Here is an 18082-nt window from a genome sequence, read left to right as displayed (position 1 = left end):
ATTTTAGATGTTTCTGCGCTGAAACAAAGTGTGTAATCAACAAGAAGGCACAAATTGGGCCGTGTTCACTCAACAGGTCACCAGAAAGATTTTTGCTCAAGATTTGAGTTGGGTGCTGCCTTGCCCAAGCATCACAAACACATTGTGCTGCCCTCAAGACTATTTAGGAGATTTTCAGATATCACTTTACATCTCTTATGTGCCATTATTGTGAGGAAATTAATGGTGACTTTATGGAGACCACTCATGCTCTGTGCAAGCAAAGTATCTCCACAGAGCTGACCTGGCTTGGCTCCTTCCCACAGGCAAAAAGAAATTCCAATGCATCAACAGGCTCTCACTACCACGAGCATGAGCCCATACATACTGGAGGACTAATATATATCTCTGATGTATAATGTGCACTAATTACATTATGCTCTGATGGTAACCAATGAAACCAGATACAATCCAGAGATTAATAGAGAGGGATCCCTGAGCTACAACATTTCACAAAATCCTCCTGTCCAGCTGATACTGAGCTCAGAGCATGGGAAACCCCAAGCAACAATTAAGCTAAGTCATGATTTTTCATTTTATTTCTTGGAAGAGAGGCAGAGCTGGCCACTGACAGAGCTCATAGCGGTAGCCTGTGAAAATTTGTCTGCATCTGGTTTGTTCACAGCCAGATGGATTTCTTTCTGCTCTCTTGGGCATTGAGAAGACATGACAACTGTACAGAGCAGTCCTACGTGAAGCAGTTTGACCCTACCCTGTCAGTACGGTGACAGTAGGTGAAGAATAAGGTTGCTGAGGCTGATATTTTTCCCTGCAAGAAGAGCTTTGAAGTGAAATGTGGGTTTGTGAAGCTGCTTTTAATTGACTGACCCTGACAGTGTGTCCAGGTGTGAGACCATTATGAAGGAAATTGAGATAATGGGCCTCATGTCCACTTATATCCCAGCACTGCAGCTGGGATAATCTCCCTGATTTCATTAGTGAGAGCGAGTTCTCATGTTCTCAGAAGCATGGAAAAGAGGGGAGGGGAGAGGAGGAACACCGTGTCCAGGAATTATCACATTTTTCTATGCTTTTAAGGAAAACAGCAGATCTCCACTCTCTGGGGTTTTGGTTAGCCTGTTGAGATGCTGACCCTCTTCTTTGAACCCTCATCATGTGTTTGCTGTCCAAAGCAAAGGCTAATTGGCTCTGAAGGGTAACGTTCTCACTGCTGCTCTCCCCAGAGAGGAACCCCTCCATTTTTTAACACAGGGCTCCAGTGAGGCATTTGTCAGAGCACTTAACCAGCATTGCAGTAACGACCTCCCCAGCCTGTCAGGCCAGCACATCAACCAAGTGGCTTCCTTGACAAATAGCATCAAACATTTTAGGGATAGACCCAATCCTTTGTGACTGGTGCTTGGAGAAAGTAGTTTTACTACACGTTCCTCCTACACTTGTATTTCTAAACCTAAATTCTGCTCTAATGGAGTGCTTTTTTCTGCCCAGACTTAATCAGAAACTTCTATGCAATTATTTTCCATGTTTTTACAACACTAATAAATGTTTTATCCTTTTGCTGCTGCTGAAAGGGCTGTGAGCAAGACAGAAATGAAGTGATTTTCCCTGGCAAGGCAGTAAGAGAGCTGTAGTCAGATATGGACCCCAGAAGTGAAATTACTTTATCCAGGTTTAAGTGTAAACATCTGAGTTACTTGTCTAGACTTGCTTTATAGTCAGAGGAGAGAAATTAGAGTGATTAATTTCATCCTGAGGTGAAAGGCTGCAGGAGGTCAGATGAGGAGTGCCTGGGAAGCATCTCCTCCAGCTGAGTTATGAGGAATCTCAGGATGATGGACTCTCCAGGAGATGTTTCCAGCACTGACAAGGCTGGATGAAGTGAACCTTTCCAGGCTGCTCCTCTACCCTGCACACAGGGTTTTGAGGCAGATTCACAGATTTTCTTCCCTTGTTCAGGAAAGCTGAGTGGGATAAAGGTACTCTCAGTGCTGTTGCTGTATGAGTATCCCAGTTTGGGCTTTTGTGTCTCAGGGTGGCACTGGCCCAACCAACGTTGTGTGTGCTGGTGGTGGTGGCTGAGGGAAGAGGTTTTGTGCTGCATGGGGGTGTCCCAGCGTCCATGGGACCTTAGCAAAATGAAGCATTTTAGATCTTCACCTCAGGTGCTTCACCTCTGGCTTGGTGAAGCCAAAACTCGCCTAATGTTAGGGCCTGCCATCCAGGTGTCTGTTGCTCAGGCAGTCGCTCCCATCTCCTTGAGTCCTTGGAGCAGTTCATCTGGCCTCTTCTGGCTGCTGACCGGGGTGAGCTGAAGCCCAAACCCCAGTCCCTGTCTGGCCTGCAGGGTCACTGAGGCACAGACATGCTGCCCAGGGAGGTGACCTGTGCAGGACTGGAACTTGGCAGAGGTGGTTGGTGCCTTTGGTGTAGGTTTGCTGCTCCTAGGGCAGTGGGTTTTGAAGGATAAGCATTTTATGAACCCACAACAAGGCAATTTCCTCGCCTCTTCCCTCCTCTTCAACATCCATCAACCAAATCTGTTTGTCAAACCCCAACTGAAGATACACTGCATGGATAAACATGCAGCAGCAATCCAGGCAGAAGGAAACAGCTCTCATCTAACACCCCAGTTGCCATGGTTTCTGGCAGAGCTGTCTTTCAGTACAATACACTGTAGGTATTTTACATTTTCCTTTTTCTCTCTTGGGATCGCATTGCGAGTGGAGACTTTTCCTGCACAAAATTAATGTTTTTATGTATTACCCAGCAAAATGATAGAGTGAAGGCTTTAGAGCAAAATTGGGGGTTTTGTTTTATTTTGATGGAGTGCTGAATCTGATTGACAAATAACAGTCCTCAGTGTAAAGAAAATTCATTTAGAAAGTTGGGAGAGAAAAGAAGTTGGCGAAAGTGATATTTCTAGCAATTCAGGAATAAACAAATAGCTTTAAATGGGGAGTTGGTCCTTGCATTACACATCTTCTTAAAAATTACCCCCAGGTCAGTCCTTCATATGATGCTCACTTGGGCATTATGGTGCATGGATTAATAGATTTTCTTTCTATTTATTGTAAGACTCTCAAAAGCTCTTAAAATACACTCAGATTGATTGCTAGCTGATATGATCAAGTGTTCACCAAAACCCAGCGTAGGTCTTAATTGTTTTCTCCACATCCATAAGGGATGGATTTTATTCAGCAAAGCAGAGGCATTGTTTGAATTCAAGGTGAGGCAGAATAATGGGTTTAGAATTTATTTGAATTCTTTATATATTAGGCAGAAAATTAAAAATAATGCAGTGCCCACTAGTACCTTGTGGGGCCAGAGATGGAATAAACAGGTTTTCCAAATTGGAGAGGGGCTGCTGTCATTATTTAGCATTGCTTTACACTTGGAATTACCTCTCTTAATGTCTTTTTCATCGCTCCAGAGTGCCAGTTTTGTAGCTCTGCAAGTGTTGTAGCTCACAGTGGGCTTTCTGAGTGCCCCAAGGTACAGGCAGCACTCTCCACATCAGCCCAGCCACAAGGGACATGTTGTCATTTGTTTTGCCATCCTCAGCCAAGGGCTGGATGCCACATGCCACCAAAATACATGAGGTCAGGTTATTTCCTTGCCCAGCCTGCTGTCTGGTCATCTGCACTTGTGCAAGGCCTGTGCTCAGTTAGTGCAATTAATGACCAGATCTGGTTGTTCAAGACAATTTCCACAGCTCTAATTTTGGCAGAAATGTGGTAGAAGTGGTGGCTGATCTGTCATTTCAAGCAGAACTTCTCTGCACCCATTGAAAGGGAAGGAGAATACAACATTTCTCACTCTCTTAATTTACCCCTCAAGCCATATTTATTGAGTGCCATATTTGTGAATCACAGAGATGAGTCCATCATCATGTCCTCCAGTAAATTGGAGAGGCAAACCCAATCTGTTCACCAAGTATGGAGTGCTGACTCTGAGAATATAACTTTTAGATATCCCATATGTCTTCCAAAAATTTTTTTTTTGATTGCATGACTTGGAACCCAGTAATTCTGAAATGTAAAAGAATGGGTAGTAACTCAATAAAGTGAGTGTAGGAAACTTACCATATGCAAATTCCACATCTCCAGCATCTCAAAATATTAACTCTAGTCGGAGAATCATGGAGGGATTTGTGTTGAAAGGACTTCAAAGCCCATCCAGTTCCACCCCTGCCATGGGCTGGGACACTTTCCACTACACCAGGATGGTGCAAACCCCATCCAGCCTGGCCTGGGACACTTCCAGGGATGGGACAGCCACAGCTTTTCTGGGCAAGGACCTCACCAATCTCAGGGGGAACACTTTCTTCCCAATATCCCATCTAACCCTGCCCTCTGGCAGTGGGAAGCCATTCCCTGTCCTATTCCTCCAGGCCCTCTCCAGCTGTCTTGGAGTCCCTTTCTAATCTCATGCAGAAATCAGAGGTCAAAAATAAATGACTAAAGCCATTGGTAGCAAGCTGGGAATCTGTAAGAGGGATTTAGCAGTGCAGTGAAGTGACTTTTCTGCAGGTTTTCCCCTGAACTGCAGCTGCAGTGTCAGTTGGAAGAGACAAGGAGAAAAGGCACAGATTATAAATGGTGACAGTTGAAATGGAGAGCAGATGTGATCAGTGCCACCATAAAGGACATCAGCAGAGCAGCTCGTTTTAACTGGCTCATTAGACATGCAAACCTCAGCACTGGGATGCAGGCAGGGGTTGAATAGATTCAGTATCTTAGGTTACTGTCCTCATGAAATCTGCTCTTTTTCTTTTCTTCTGGACTTTAAACTTCTGTCTGCTGGGCCATTTCCACATCTAAATGGAAGAAAATATTCACAGAATAATTCATCCCCTGGCACTGAGCCACCAAGAGAGGAGTAGAGTTAACCAGAAACTGATTGAAGAAAGAAATGTTACTGCATTTCTTCCTGTTACTTTATTCCTGAAATATTAAGACCCACTTTTAGAGCAAAATCATCTTCCAGCAGTGCAGGAGAGAGTAGCCTTGACTATCTTATTTGAATTTTTTTTATAATGTGAATTCCTTCCAAGTTGATTTGCAGTTATGACATCAGAGGGAAACTACATTACAAAAAAAAAATCAATAAATCAATTTAGGTGATAAACTGTTCCTTTGAGAGGGGTTCCTGGAGCTGAGCTTGGCCTCTCTGCAGGACAGACATCCAGATATCCTTCTGCAGGGGAGAGGCTCTGGGCTTTGTCAGAGCACACATCAGTCTCTGCACTGCAGTTATGACATTACACTTGGCAGAGCTGAATAAAATGTGAATACACATCTTTTGAACACCAGATTCACTGGGCACAGTGTCAAATCTCTTGATTTGGGAACGTTTTCATGGGATTAGCTGGAAGAGGGGAGATGTGGGTATAAATCAGGGAATTTAGAAGTTGGTAGGTTCAGAAGTGAACAGGACTGATTCTCATCTATTTTTTTACTTGTCTTTTACTCTAGTGTTACAATGCCTGAACACCAGAGTAATTTTAAACTCTTTTAAAATCTTTTTTTACCTGAGAACTGGAGGAGTTTAGATGATGCACAGATCTGGAAGCTTTCGATATTTTCTTTTGTATTAAATCTGCTGTGTTTCACTGCTCTTTGGTCACACCAGTATTTTATCAGTGAGACTTTGTCCTTTTCCATCTGTGACGTGAGGAATGAGGTCACCTGGGGACTGTGCTTGAGGTACCAACATCCAGCATCATCTTGCTCTGCACCCAGAGCTGTGTGTGACTCATGTTTGGGTGGATAAGGGACACTCGTGTAGAGATCAGATCCAGCATCTATTTTTAAGTGCATGGAGTGACAGGACAAGGGGGAATGGCTTCAGAATTACCTGAGAGTAGGTTTAAATTGGGTATTAGGAAAATGTTCTTTCCTGAGAGGGTGGGCAGCCCTGGCACAGGGTGCTCAGAGCAGCTGAGGCTGCCCCTGGATCCCTGGCAGTGCCCAAGGCCAGGCTGGGCAGGGTTTGGAGCAACCTGGGACAGTGGGAGGTGTCCCTGCCATGGCAGAGTGGGACTGGATGGACTTTAAGGTCCCTTCCAACCCAAACCATTCCATAATTCCACATAACCTCATGTGCAGCCTTCTCTTACCTTCCTTAGAGCTGCTGTAGGTGTGCACTGGTTCGTGCTGTGTTGGAATGATTAGAGACTCATTTTAATGTCTTTTTTACATATATGCTTACACATATATAATTATTTATCTATATACACACTGTACCTATGCACATTTCTACACACACACACACACCTCTGTGCCCATCTAAGCAGACTCCTGACCATGACAGGAGTTGATACAGGCACAGAGAGCAGATTAAAGCTGCAGGAGCTGAGCTGGCAGAGCTATTAATTTTTCACCAAAAAAAAAAAAACAACTTACATTAAAAATAGAAAAATCTCTGATGATAAACTCTGCAGTGGTGAAATTCAAAGCATATCATTTCACTGAGCTCCTTGATGTAGAAATCATTACTGCCACTCTGCTGTATTAAAGGGAAAAAAAAACCCTGTGCTGTTGCAGTCTGGTTTAGTTTCCAATTAATGTTGACAGAACAAGTATTTATCAAGCAGCTGAAAGCCAAGGTCTGGGAAGCATTGCAGAGGTAATGTAGTACTCATGAATACTGTACCTTATTCTGGGGTAGTTCGTACATGCTTTATTCATAACACCAAAGTCGTGGCTATAATGAAATTTAGGTAAATACTCTCCCCTCTGCAGCTGAAGAGCAATTTAGAAGCTGACTGCCCTGGTGTGGAGCTGCACTTCAGTTCTTGCTGTGCAGAACAGGCACCTCAGAAGCTTCTGGATTTTCAGTTCTTGCTTAGGATTAATGCATTACAGATCCATTCAGAGCCGTCCTAAACATTCTCAAAGAGCTTTTCACCACCGAGCAAAAACCTGGTGTTACTTGCTCTCCTGTGATGTGGAACACAGAGGCAGAGGTGTGGCTGAAGAGACCTTGGGCACAGCCACTCACAATCTGGAGCAGAAGGATGCAGCTCCTGATCCTGTGCCTGAGGATCTCCCCAGAAGGGGAAGGAGCTGATGGCTCTGAATCGTGGAATCATAAAACCTCAGAATGTGTTGGAAAGGACCTTAAAGGCCATTCAGTCCAACCCTGTGCCATGGGCAGGGACACTTTCCACTGTCTTAGGTTACTCCAAACCCAGTCCAGCCTGTCCTTGGACATTTCCAGGAGGGGGCAGCCACAGGTGCTCTGGGAAACCTGTGCCAGGGCCTCACCACCCTCGCAGGGAAGCGTGTTTTCCTGATGTCTAATCAGGAATATACCTACTCTGTCAGTTTGAAGCTGTTCCCCCTTGATCTGTCACTCCAGATCCTTGTCCAGAGTCTCTCCAGCTCCCTGGACAGTGAATTACAAGTTCTTGAACTTGCACCACCAACCTTGGGGTGGAGCTGAACACCTTGGCCTCTCTCAAAACCCATCACAGCATTGTGAATCTGATGAGTTGATGGGATGGACTGAGGGTATTACAGCAATTACAGGTTTTCATCATCTGGTAGAATGGGGCTGGGTTCAATCCAGCAACTGGTGTTCCACTTGACTTCCAGCAGTATCTGGCACCACTCAAGCTGTGTTTCCTAGTCCCTTGTTTCCTTCTGATCTGTCTCTCCTTCCTTCCCATGGACATTCCCAGAGGTTAACCACTGTAATGAGCATTTGTCTGTCTTGTCTAATAGGAGACCTGACATTCTCCTCCCATTCCAAAGAGGGGGAGAGCCAAAGGAAGGCAAGGCAACAAGCTGGGGTTCACTCAAGGTGCTATAAGCACTCTCAGGGCCCTTCTGTTCCAGCTTTTTATGTTTTGTCCCTTCTGTTGGTGCTGTAGGGAGAGTTCTCACAGCACAGATGCATGGGAGCAGAGGCACTCCCTTGCACTAGGGCACGGTGATGAGTTTTCAGCACTCAGCTGAGGCATCAGAGCTGTGTTGTGATGGGCAGAGTCACCATCTGGAGAGGTTTTTCCTCCAGTCAGGGGAAGCATGGAGCAATGGGATCCCAGCATGGGCCGTGTGCCAGGCCAAGGTGTGGAGAGCAGCTTGACAGGCAAGAAAAGGGAGTTTTCTTCAATTTCTTTTTATGACCTCAGAGTGAAAGTACTGTAAGTCAATAAAAACATTTCAGAAAACAGTTATTTGAGTTGATGGTGCCTCTATAAACAGAGCAGCATTTTGGAATGAAGCACAACAGAATTCCTCACCAGTGCAACAGTTTTATTACCTGTAAATGGGATGTGGTGCTCTCTCACCTGTCCACACCTGGGGATCAAGTCCTGCCTCGTAAGAAAAATTATTATTTGTTTTTCCAGCAGGCACATTCTTGTCCTCCCAGCACCATGAGGGCTGACAGAGCATCACTGGGCTCTGCTCGCACAAATCCATGTGTTACCAATCCAAAAGGAGGTTCATTGGCAGGGCTCAGGGGACACCTTGCCAAAAACCTGGCCAGGGCATTAGAAGTCATTCACTTTTTTTTCTGAGTTTATTTTGAGATGGATAGTATTCATCCCTGAATGGGGATGACCTGGTAAATCCCCACTGCTGTGAGAGCTTCTATCTTGTGTAATATTTACTAGATGTTTGGCCATCCAAGGTATTTCTTTGCTTTGCCAGACAGGGATGAGCTAATAACATTTCCTGTCCTTAAAAGCCCTTTTAAAGCCACAGTTGATATCATATTTTATTTTCCTTGGCTGGAAGGGGTTAGATTGCTTTTAGTGCAGTCACATTTTTATGTACTTCCAGAAATGAAGTGGCTTAAAAGGACTCCCTTGGGATCAGCCAGAGGCTTAAGGAAGAATATAATTTTGTTGGTAAAACCAAAAAAAAAAATCACACAAACCACTGAGGTCCCAGGGTGGAGCCTCTCTGGCTCCTGCTCTGCTTGCTGCATGTCCTGCTATGGCATCCACACGTGCCTGGGGCACCTGCAGGAGCAGGTATTTGCTGATCTCACCCAGAAATTGTATTAAAACTTCACATTTCTGCATCATGTGTGTGTTTTGTGTGTCTGTGGAGAATCATCTTCTCGCATCTTTGAGAAGATTCAGCCATGTTGAACTTGCAGAATTACAAGATGGAAATCTGTAAATGTTTGAAGGTTTAAAAATGTCTGTAAAATCATCTTTAAAACAACAGAAGTTATTGTCTGATTTTTTTTTTTTGCCTTAAACAGGACTTGGTGTTTAGTTCAGTTAATTTGCTGTGGTTGTCAATCTGGCAGGGCATTGCCAGAAGCATCTTTATTACTGGAAAGGTGGAGAACATGTTTAGAAGGAGTTTTACAAAGCAATAAAGTTGTTTCATTCCATGGGACTGTCCACAAAGCCCAGATGTCATTTAAAGGACATTTTATTCAAAGTGTGGATATTTTAAATGTAGCATTTTCTAGTGGCTTCAGGTTGGTTACAAGCTTTGCGAATGTGGTTTGCCTCTGTGAAATGACAATAAAAGTAGCACTTCAGCTTTCATTGCATTGTACCTCTGGTGTTTCTAAATATACACCTACTCATAGAAAATATATATAGAAAATATATTGGGGTTTGTTTTGTTTGCTGTTTGCCAATGTCTGAGGCATTTTGAGCTGTCAGTGATCACCAATAATAAAGGATGCAATTAGTTGTTGGTTTACAAGTGAGAATTCAGCCAGCACCGTTTCCCAAAGCTGGATGTGGTTGAAGGATTAACATTTTTTTCTTCAAAAACTCTTTTGAGAAATACTAACATACTTTTCCTTCTGATTTTAGGAGTGGCCACACACTACTTGCCTTCTGGTTTTCTCGACAAGAAGGAAAATTAAACAGACAGCAGACTATTGAACTGGGACATCACATTCTCAAAGCACATATTTTTAAGGTAACAAAAATTCAGATGAAGGTTTACACCAACCTCATCCACAGCACCAGCAGCACTCAGTCTTGTCGTGGGGTTGCTGTAAGAAGTGTGATTGCTTGAGGCTGCTGAAGCATGTAGAAGTGAGTTTAGAAAATTGGCTGTGGTACCTAAGAAATCCTTAAAATTAAACCCTCCTTCAGATGGTAAATTCAGCAGATAGCCTCCTTACCTAAAATTGCTCTCTACCATAAGATGCTTCTTGCCCTGAAAGATGAATTCTTGTAGCAGCATCTAGGAAAAAAAGGAAATTTTTAAAAAAGAGTGGTTTTGAAGAGTCTAATGAAAATTTAGGTTGTAACAGGAAAATCTGATAGTTGTTGAAATTGGCTGATTGGTCCATCCTTCTCTTCACACTGATATTTAAGACCTGGGTAATTGAAAAGCAAATTTGGATGTGAGTACCAATGTGACCCATAAACTAAATATCATTCTTCCTGCTGGCCCAGGCACCAGAAGGTGGGAATGAGAGGGTGGATTTGTAAGGTCACAGGAAATGCAGATTTTCTTAAAAGTGTTAGGACCTGTGGGTGCTTAACACTAGGAAAAACAAGGCTGTATTTTTATCCGGTCTCTGTATGATGTAGATGTTGCATGAAGCTGGGATTTGTTTTTGCTGAAGGATTCACTCTGCCCCACTGTTCTGAAGGGGGAATTAGAAAAGGAAGATATGAGCTAAAAAATGAGAAGTAGGGCAAGCTTTTGCCTGAATGGTAACTGAATGATAATGGTGTTGAATGTACTTTTTCTTTAAGGGGTAAATGTCACCTTTTATGTCTTGCAGTAATATCTAAGTATATATTTATATTCTAATGCAACAGTTAAGATTTCTATAGCATCTGTGATTATCTTCAGAGGGCTATTCTCAAAATATCTACCCTTTTCCTTTTCCTGATGGTGATTCAGGCAACTTATTTATAGGCTTGATAGTAGTATAACTATTTTTAAATTATTTTAACTGTTTATTGTAAAAATGCTTTCCCTTTCCAATTTCACTGTCCTGAGTTCATGAAATTTAATATTGACCTCTAATGTCTTGTGTTGTGTCATTTCAAAAGCAGCATTTAACAGTGGCTCAAATTCCTGACCTCTTTTTCCCTCAATACAGGCAGGTATTTTTTGTGGTTTAGCTCCCTGAATTTAAGGGAACAAGTACATGGAGCTGTTGTTTATAAGACCTTGTCTAATCTATTGCTTCTTTTGGTGATGAAACCATTTCAAATGGCAAATCTGTTGATGGCTAAGGTGATGCTGCAGATCATCTTTCACACAGAGGAATTAGAGGCTGCAGCCGACTCCAGCAATGGGTTGGGATGATGATTCCCACACATCTTCCTTCAGAGGAAAGAAACCCCACCTTGTGCTGAGGTTTTGTGGCACCAGCATCATCCCAGTCCCAGGCTCACAAACCAGACCTGGGACCCTGCAGGGGTGGACGTGACCACCCGGCGTGCGAGAGAGCAGAAAGCAGGGTTTGCATTTCGAGACAGAATTAAATGTGCAGTGCAAGATGCCTGTGCAGTTTCCATGGAATCAGCAGGCTTTCGTGGGAAATCAGTAGCAGAACAGCAGCATTCAGGGCGTACTGACAGCATGGCTCCTGCTGGAGTCACCATCCCAGCCCTCTGCTCTTCCATCCAGCTGTTCACTCCCATCTGTCGGCTATGAGGAAATTATGGCTCCTTCCACAGGAGGGAGAAACCTGCTTAAATATGCTCTGCCAATTAGGGGTGCTGGAAAATATGTCAGACCTTCAATATATTACATATAACCTGATCATGGACTCCAACAAGAAAATTTGGAGACAATCTGGTACAAGATACCAGGCTGTGGTTGAAAGTTCCTGAATTTATCTCACTGTGAGCAGATACTGTGTACTTTATTTAAAAAGAAAAAAAAACAGCAATCTGTGTTCCTAACATGGCATTTTGTGAGGGTGTTGAATGGATCTCGTTGCTCACACTTAAATCCTACCTTTCCTCAACCTTGGAGATGGCTGCATTACCTTTACAAGTAATTTTCTGCAAGCTTATTAATTGACTGTGAAGGTCAGATATGGCAAATTGTCACATTATCTTGGGTGTAGTCATTATTGTCCTAAAAGTCCTTTGAAATCCAGAGACCAGGAGGATCTGCTCAGTGTAACTGAGCAGATTTGTAAATGTGGATCTAAGTTCCTTCCTCTTTTTCAGGGTCTGAGTAAAAAAGTTGGGGTATCTTCCTCCATCCTGCAAGGGCTTTGGATCTCCTACAGTACTGAAGGTCTTTCAATGGCATTGGCATCTCTGAGAAATCTCTACACCCCAAACATAAAGGTACTGGAGGAAAAGTTGGAGAGCCAGGGGGTTCAGAATTCACACAAGAAGCTCCAGCAATGGGCAGTGACCATGCAGAGTATTCACTGGAGCCATGTCCAGTGTCCTGGCCAGGCTGAGCAGCTTGCTGGGTGTTTGTCCTGAGCTGACGAGAGGCCTTTAGTCAGTTGAGATTTTTTTACCATGTGAGGTTGTCTGTTGGCTCCGCTGCTTTGACAAAGGATCTCCTTTTCATTGCAATGAGCAAGTAGTGAGTTTGTGCCTGTGCAAAATGGGATTTTTTCCTTCCAAAAGATGTGGAATGTGATAACTGATGTTGGAACTTGACATGTAAAGGGCTCTGGCTTAGATAGGCATGAACTCTGAGGTGACACCAAATCCAACAGCACACGTGCATGTGCTGGTTCAGGCACTTCTCTTGCAGTGGTAAGATGAATGTGTTTGCTTAGGTGAGCCTATCTCTACAGCAGAAAGGATTTCAGACAGAGATACAGGTTTGGAATTGTTTTCTCACATGGGAGGATGTTTACCCCAGGTCCTTCCCACCCAGGTGAGGTGAGCTCAGTGTCTGTCCCCATGTCCCTTCCTTGTCACTCTGAAGCATCAGGTGCTGGCTTTTCCTCTGGTGCCGAGGGCAAAGGGAGCCGTGCAGTGGGACAGCCAGACCAACCCTAGAGAGGAATCCCATGGGAAGGGTGCTGAGTACAGCTGTCCCCAGCTGTGTGTTTTGATTCCCCATCCCCTCCATGTGCCCAGATGCTGCATCAGGGCTGGAGTAGCTTTGTTCCAAAACAAAGGGTGGTGGCACCTTCAGACACTTCCTAGCCACTTGGAAAAGGATTAAACTGCTCCATCTGCATCAAATGGGACCATCTCTTGGGCAGATGGTTTTGCTCAGCATTTTGTGTCCTTTGCTATTTGTTTGGAGGTGTGTAGAGGCCCTGGTTTCTGCTGTGGTGTCACTCCTGTCTCTCTGTAAAGCTCAGCCTAAGACTCTCCTTCCTTGCACAGGTCAGTCGGTTGCTGATTTTAGGAGGTGCAAATGTGAATTACCGGACGGAAGTTCTGAACAATGCCCCCGTTTTGTGTGTCCAATCTCACCTGGGCTACGCAGAGATGGTGGCCTTGCTCTTGGAGTTTGGGGCCAACGTTGATGCTGCTTCTGAGAGCGGCCTGACCCCGCTGGGCTACGCGGCTGCCGCCGGGTTCCTGAGCATCGTGGTGCTGCTGTGCAAGAAACGGGCCAAGGTAAGGGAACCACAGTGCTCAAAAGTTGATCTGAAATGCTCCACGTTTGCTCAAGGCTGGGTAGGAGCTGCAGGCAGGACATGGGAAGCTTTGCTAGGGAGCATCCTCCAGCAGATGAAGCCAGGAGCTGCTTGTGGTGTTGTTTTTTTCTGCTGAAATGTAGTGGGTTTAAAAGTCCCACATTGACAGCAACTCCTGAGAGTCAGTAATTGGTGTCTGGAATTCAGGTCTGAGGTAGGAGCTGCCTAGTGATGCTGCACTGGTGGTGACCTGCATAAGGATGTTCTGGAGAAATCCTTGAACTTCACAAGGTTAAAATGGCAACGCTGCTTTTCCAGCACAAAACATTCTTTAAATATCTCCCTGAGACACATTCTCCTAAAATTTTCATCAGACTTGTCCTAGAAAAATCCCCTTTGTTTAGCTTTGTGATGAGTGGAGTTTTAATTGTATATTATGAGTCAAGTCAAAATACTTTGTTGAAGAAGAAAATTATGCTGATTTTTGAAGCAGAGCCTCCTGGAAACAATTTGTGGTTTCCCTATATCTTTCATTTTAGTTCAAAAGGCAAAATATGGGTTTATGTAGTTCTGGTATGGATGTCAGGATGACTGAGGGACTGTTTAGATCTTGCTGGGTTGTGTTGTCTGTAATAATGTAGGGATGGTATGAAGGAAAAAAAGAATTTTGCTTTTCTTGGGTATTCTGAGAGAGTTTAGTGACGTAACTCCTGCCACTCGTAGTTTTCCTTGAATATCCCTAACAGTACTGAGAAATACTCCAAAACACAGTTTGGTGTAGTTTTAAGACTGAGATATTTGCAGAAAATTGCAGTACTGATTACTGAAGGAGTTGGAAAAAGAGAAATATTGATAGATTATTGATGTGAATGTGTTATGTTAAATATTTCTCATATGTATTATATAACTGTAATTTAGCATTGGGCCCTGGCACAGGTTCCCAGAGAAGCTCTGGCTGCCCCTGTATCACTAGAAGTGTCCAGGGCCAGGTTATAGTATTTCAGTGCACAAGAAAATTTGAATGCTGGACTTCAGGACACAACGAAAAAAATATTTTTGTAGTCTTTGAGTTTTTGAAGAAAACCGGAGAAACCTAAAAAAAAGTAACGATATTTTCCCCAAAGCAATTTGTGGCCAAGATAATTCCAGAGCCTGGGACATTGCTTTGGAAGTGTTTGTTTTCTGGTCATGGAAGTGATAGTTTTCCAGAAAAACGCACATTTTGCACATGTGGCATTATTTTGAAACGGGCATTGGAAACTCTGAAGAAGCAAAGATGTGTTGCTCATGGTTTTGTTTAATTGCATTGTTTCATCTCTTTTCAAGGTGGATCACTTGGACAAAAACGGGCAGTGTGCCCTGGTCCATGCTGCTCTCAGGGGACACTTGGAGGTGGTGAAGTTCTTGATCCAGTGTGACTGGAGCATGGCTGGCCAGCAGCAGGGAGTGTTCAAGAAGAGCCACGCAATCCAGCAGGCCCTGATTGCTGCTGCCAGCATGGGCTACACTGAGGTAGGACCTACTCTGCCTCTGCAGGGAGGGAAACCAAGGGTTGGCTTTTTCCTGCCCACTCACCAGAGAACGTCTGGAGGTGGAGTCCAGAGTACTTCTGTCGTGCTCTTCCTCCCTGTCCCAGTGTTCACAGATCCCTTGGCAAACCCTGTGGTCTGGGCAGGCATCCAGGAGAGGAAGGATAACAAGCCTTTAAGTAGTCAGAATAAACTTTTGGAATAAGCTTTTAAGCAGGGATAAGATGGATGGGGACACGTTGCCTACACCGCTCCTCCAGCACGGATGGGGAGTGTGAGAAATGTAACTTCGGACTGCGTGTCGAGGGAGAGAAGAGCCAGAGAGCTTCCTCCTGCCATCCTGACAAAGATACGTGATGGGGAAAATTATATATAGAATAGTTTAGGTTGGAAGAGACCATTAAGGTCATTGAGTCCAACCATTGAGCCAGTGCCAAGCGCAGCACTGCCATTAGTACTCCAAAGAGTCCCAGCAACCCACAGTTCCTTCTCCTTTCCTTAAGAATTAGTTTCTTTCCTACCAAATGCCTCCTCTCAGCCTCACCTCCTCCAGGAGGTGCACCCACTGCACACACCAGGTCATCTCCAACAGAACAGACACAGGCACAGGGAGCTGACCATACCAAGTCTCATCATGTGCCATCATATCAAGACACTTGGTAGGGTTTTTTTGCTTGCACAGGGCAGCAAGTTCAGTGATTAATCTCAGAAAGAATATTTCCTTGATCTCAAGGTGCCAGGCAGAGACTGTTCCCTTCCCTCTGTGTATTACAAGCAGCTCGTGTGATGGTGTCAGCAGTTCCTGTATAACACATTCGAGTTCATGATCTGACACATCGTTTTGTTTCAGATCGTCTCCTACCTGCTCGATCTTCCAGAAAAAGATGAAGAGGAGGTGGAGAGAGCACAGATCAACAGCTTTGACAGCCTCTGGGGAGAGACAGGTGATTTCTGTAGAAGCTGTCCCCTTCCCTTCCCTTCCCTTCCCTTCCCTTCGGAGCTCTGACATTCCCAGCCTGCCCTTTTCCATCTCTGTTGTGCCACACTTCTGCTCCCCAAAATGCAAAAAGCTGCACTAACCCGACATCTTGGAGTTTCTCTGTCAGAGAGGGGTTTCTGAGTAACTGGGACAGTTGGGAACGTGGATTTGGGATTGACAAATCACACACAAACTGGGGAGCCATCGCAAAGGAATATGCACTTTTATATTAAAATTGGTGGTAGATGTGATGGGAAAATGAGCAAAAATGAGCCAACCACCAAATTGAGCAGCCTTTTGTCTACATGAAACAAGTCTGTAAGTTCATATGAAACTCAAGACTCACTTTCACATAACTGCATTATTTATTTTCACAAAAGTAAATAGAGCGTTTAAATGAATTTGGAGAGAAATGCAGGTTTCTACCTAAAAATAGCAATCTGCTCTGAAAATCTGAATCCTGGCTTGTCTGAGTTTTGATACTTGTTGCTCATGTCTCATCTTCCACAGAGCAGAACCAAATGCCTGGCTCAATGATATCAGCCTGATATCATCCAAATGGCAGTGCCAAGTGACATCATAAGTTTAGGAATTGCTGACAGCACACTACAGCCAATTCCAGATGGAGCATTTCCCCCTGGGACAGAACTAACATCAAAACCCAGCAGAAAAGTGTCTGAGTCACCTATGCTATCTCCATCAGAGTTGGAGGTGCAAAAAACATCTCCATCAAAGTGTTTGTCTTGCTGCCAGGCTGTGAAACAGATACACGTGCTGGATAGGAGCAGTTTAATGATTCCTTCTCCAGATAAAGTTGTTTTTTCTACAAGAAAACACAGCAGCAGAAACAGAATACACTGTTGCAGATCCCTGGTGTAGGAGGCTGTGATTTGCTGATGGAGGTGGGCACATCCACACCTGAACCTGGTCTCAGGCTCTGTTTGAGCTGATTTGAGAAACACAGCAGTTGTTGTGTGGTGTTTGTGCCAGGACTTGGTTATTGCACAGTCAGTGGTCCTTCTGGGACTACATCCTCATGGAAAAGCTGCACAATTTCTGTTTACCAGTGCTGGATCCTGGTTGCTGCTTCTTGGCTGGACTCACCTCAGATGTGCTGGGCCATGGGAGCTTTCCAGCAGACTGTGAAACTTCAAACCAGCCCATTTTCATCCTCCTTAGTTCCTCCTGGAGGAGCAAGGTCTAGCTGCTCAGTGGCACAGGAGCTTTTGAGCTTCTCTGGAGCTGGAGCTGCAGAGGACAGGCTGGAGCCACATACCCACTCCAGTTGCTTGGACCTTGAGGAACAGAGCAGCAGAAAGATGTGTCACTACAGGAAGAAGGAATTGCAAAGGAAAGTAGACAATTAATGGATCAAATCATTCTATTTCTGTAAAGTCTTCTCTGAAGAACAAACACCAAACACTGGAGTGATTCACAATATTTTCATTGTTGCAAACATAAGTAATTTTGATGTAAAATACGTCAAATTAACCTGCAACATTTCAAGTGCAGGCAGGTTTAGCAGTGGAACCCAGCAGCCCTGCATGCCAATCCCTCTGCTTCCTTCTATATTTGTAGCTTACGTTTAAAACCCACATGGATCTGATTATAGATTTTGCAGAATGTTCTGCTTGTGGCAGCAAAATGATTTTTCATTTAACTCTTGGTGTCTCTCAACCCCAAGAGAAGAAAATTCAGCCATAATATGGAAGAGAATTGAGAATTAATTAAATCCCACACCATTAACAGTGTTGCAGTTGGAAACCCATCAACACCTTGTAATCAGCCAACCCACAGAAATGTATTTCAAAGAAAAAACAAGCGACATCAGTCAGAAATAGACTCCCACCTTCTGCTCCAACTCCTACCAGAAGCAGCAGAACGTGGAGCCAGTGGAGCTATGCTGAAGTGCACAGAAAGTTAGGGAGAGGGAGGAACCAGAAAGTCTAAAATTAATACTGAAACAAGCCACCGGCAGGTCCTGAACTTGGAACTATTTTCAGATTGAATATGTGTTCTCTAATTCAGCCACACTTCTGAGTCAACAGAGCGC

The 18082-nt window shown here is 44.2% G+C and overlaps 1 protein-coding gene across 1 annotated transcript in view; it reads left to right on the top strand.

The window, feature by feature from the left end:
• The window catches only part of TANC2 (tetratricopeptide repeat, ankyrin repeat and coiled-coil containing 2), a 142836-nt gene that overhangs the window by 108744 nt on the left and 16010 nt on the right, over positions 1-18082 (top strand). The window contains exons 16-20 of the mRNA XM_031064389.1: positions 9794-9902; positions 12131-12253; positions 13265-13501; positions 14848-15033; positions 15901-15994. Of these exons, the coding sequence (XP_030920249.1) occupies positions 9794-9902; positions 12131-12253; positions 13265-13501; positions 14848-15033; positions 15901-15994 (749 nt within the window). The remainder of the gene's footprint in view (positions 1-9793; positions 9903-12130; positions 12254-13264; positions 13502-14847; positions 15034-15900; positions 15995-18082) is intronic.

This window comes from Geospiza fortis, unplaced genomic scaffold, assembly GCF_000277835.1.
Source record: "Geospiza fortis unplaced genomic scaffold, GeoFor_1.0 scaffold344, whole genome shotgun sequence".
Classification (NCBI taxonomy): domain Eukaryota; kingdom Metazoa; phylum Chordata; class Aves; order Passeriformes; family Thraupidae; genus Geospiza; species Geospiza fortis.
The sequence above is the reverse complement of the archived record's forward strand: the minus strand, read 5'-3'. Positions and strand labels throughout refer to the sequence as shown.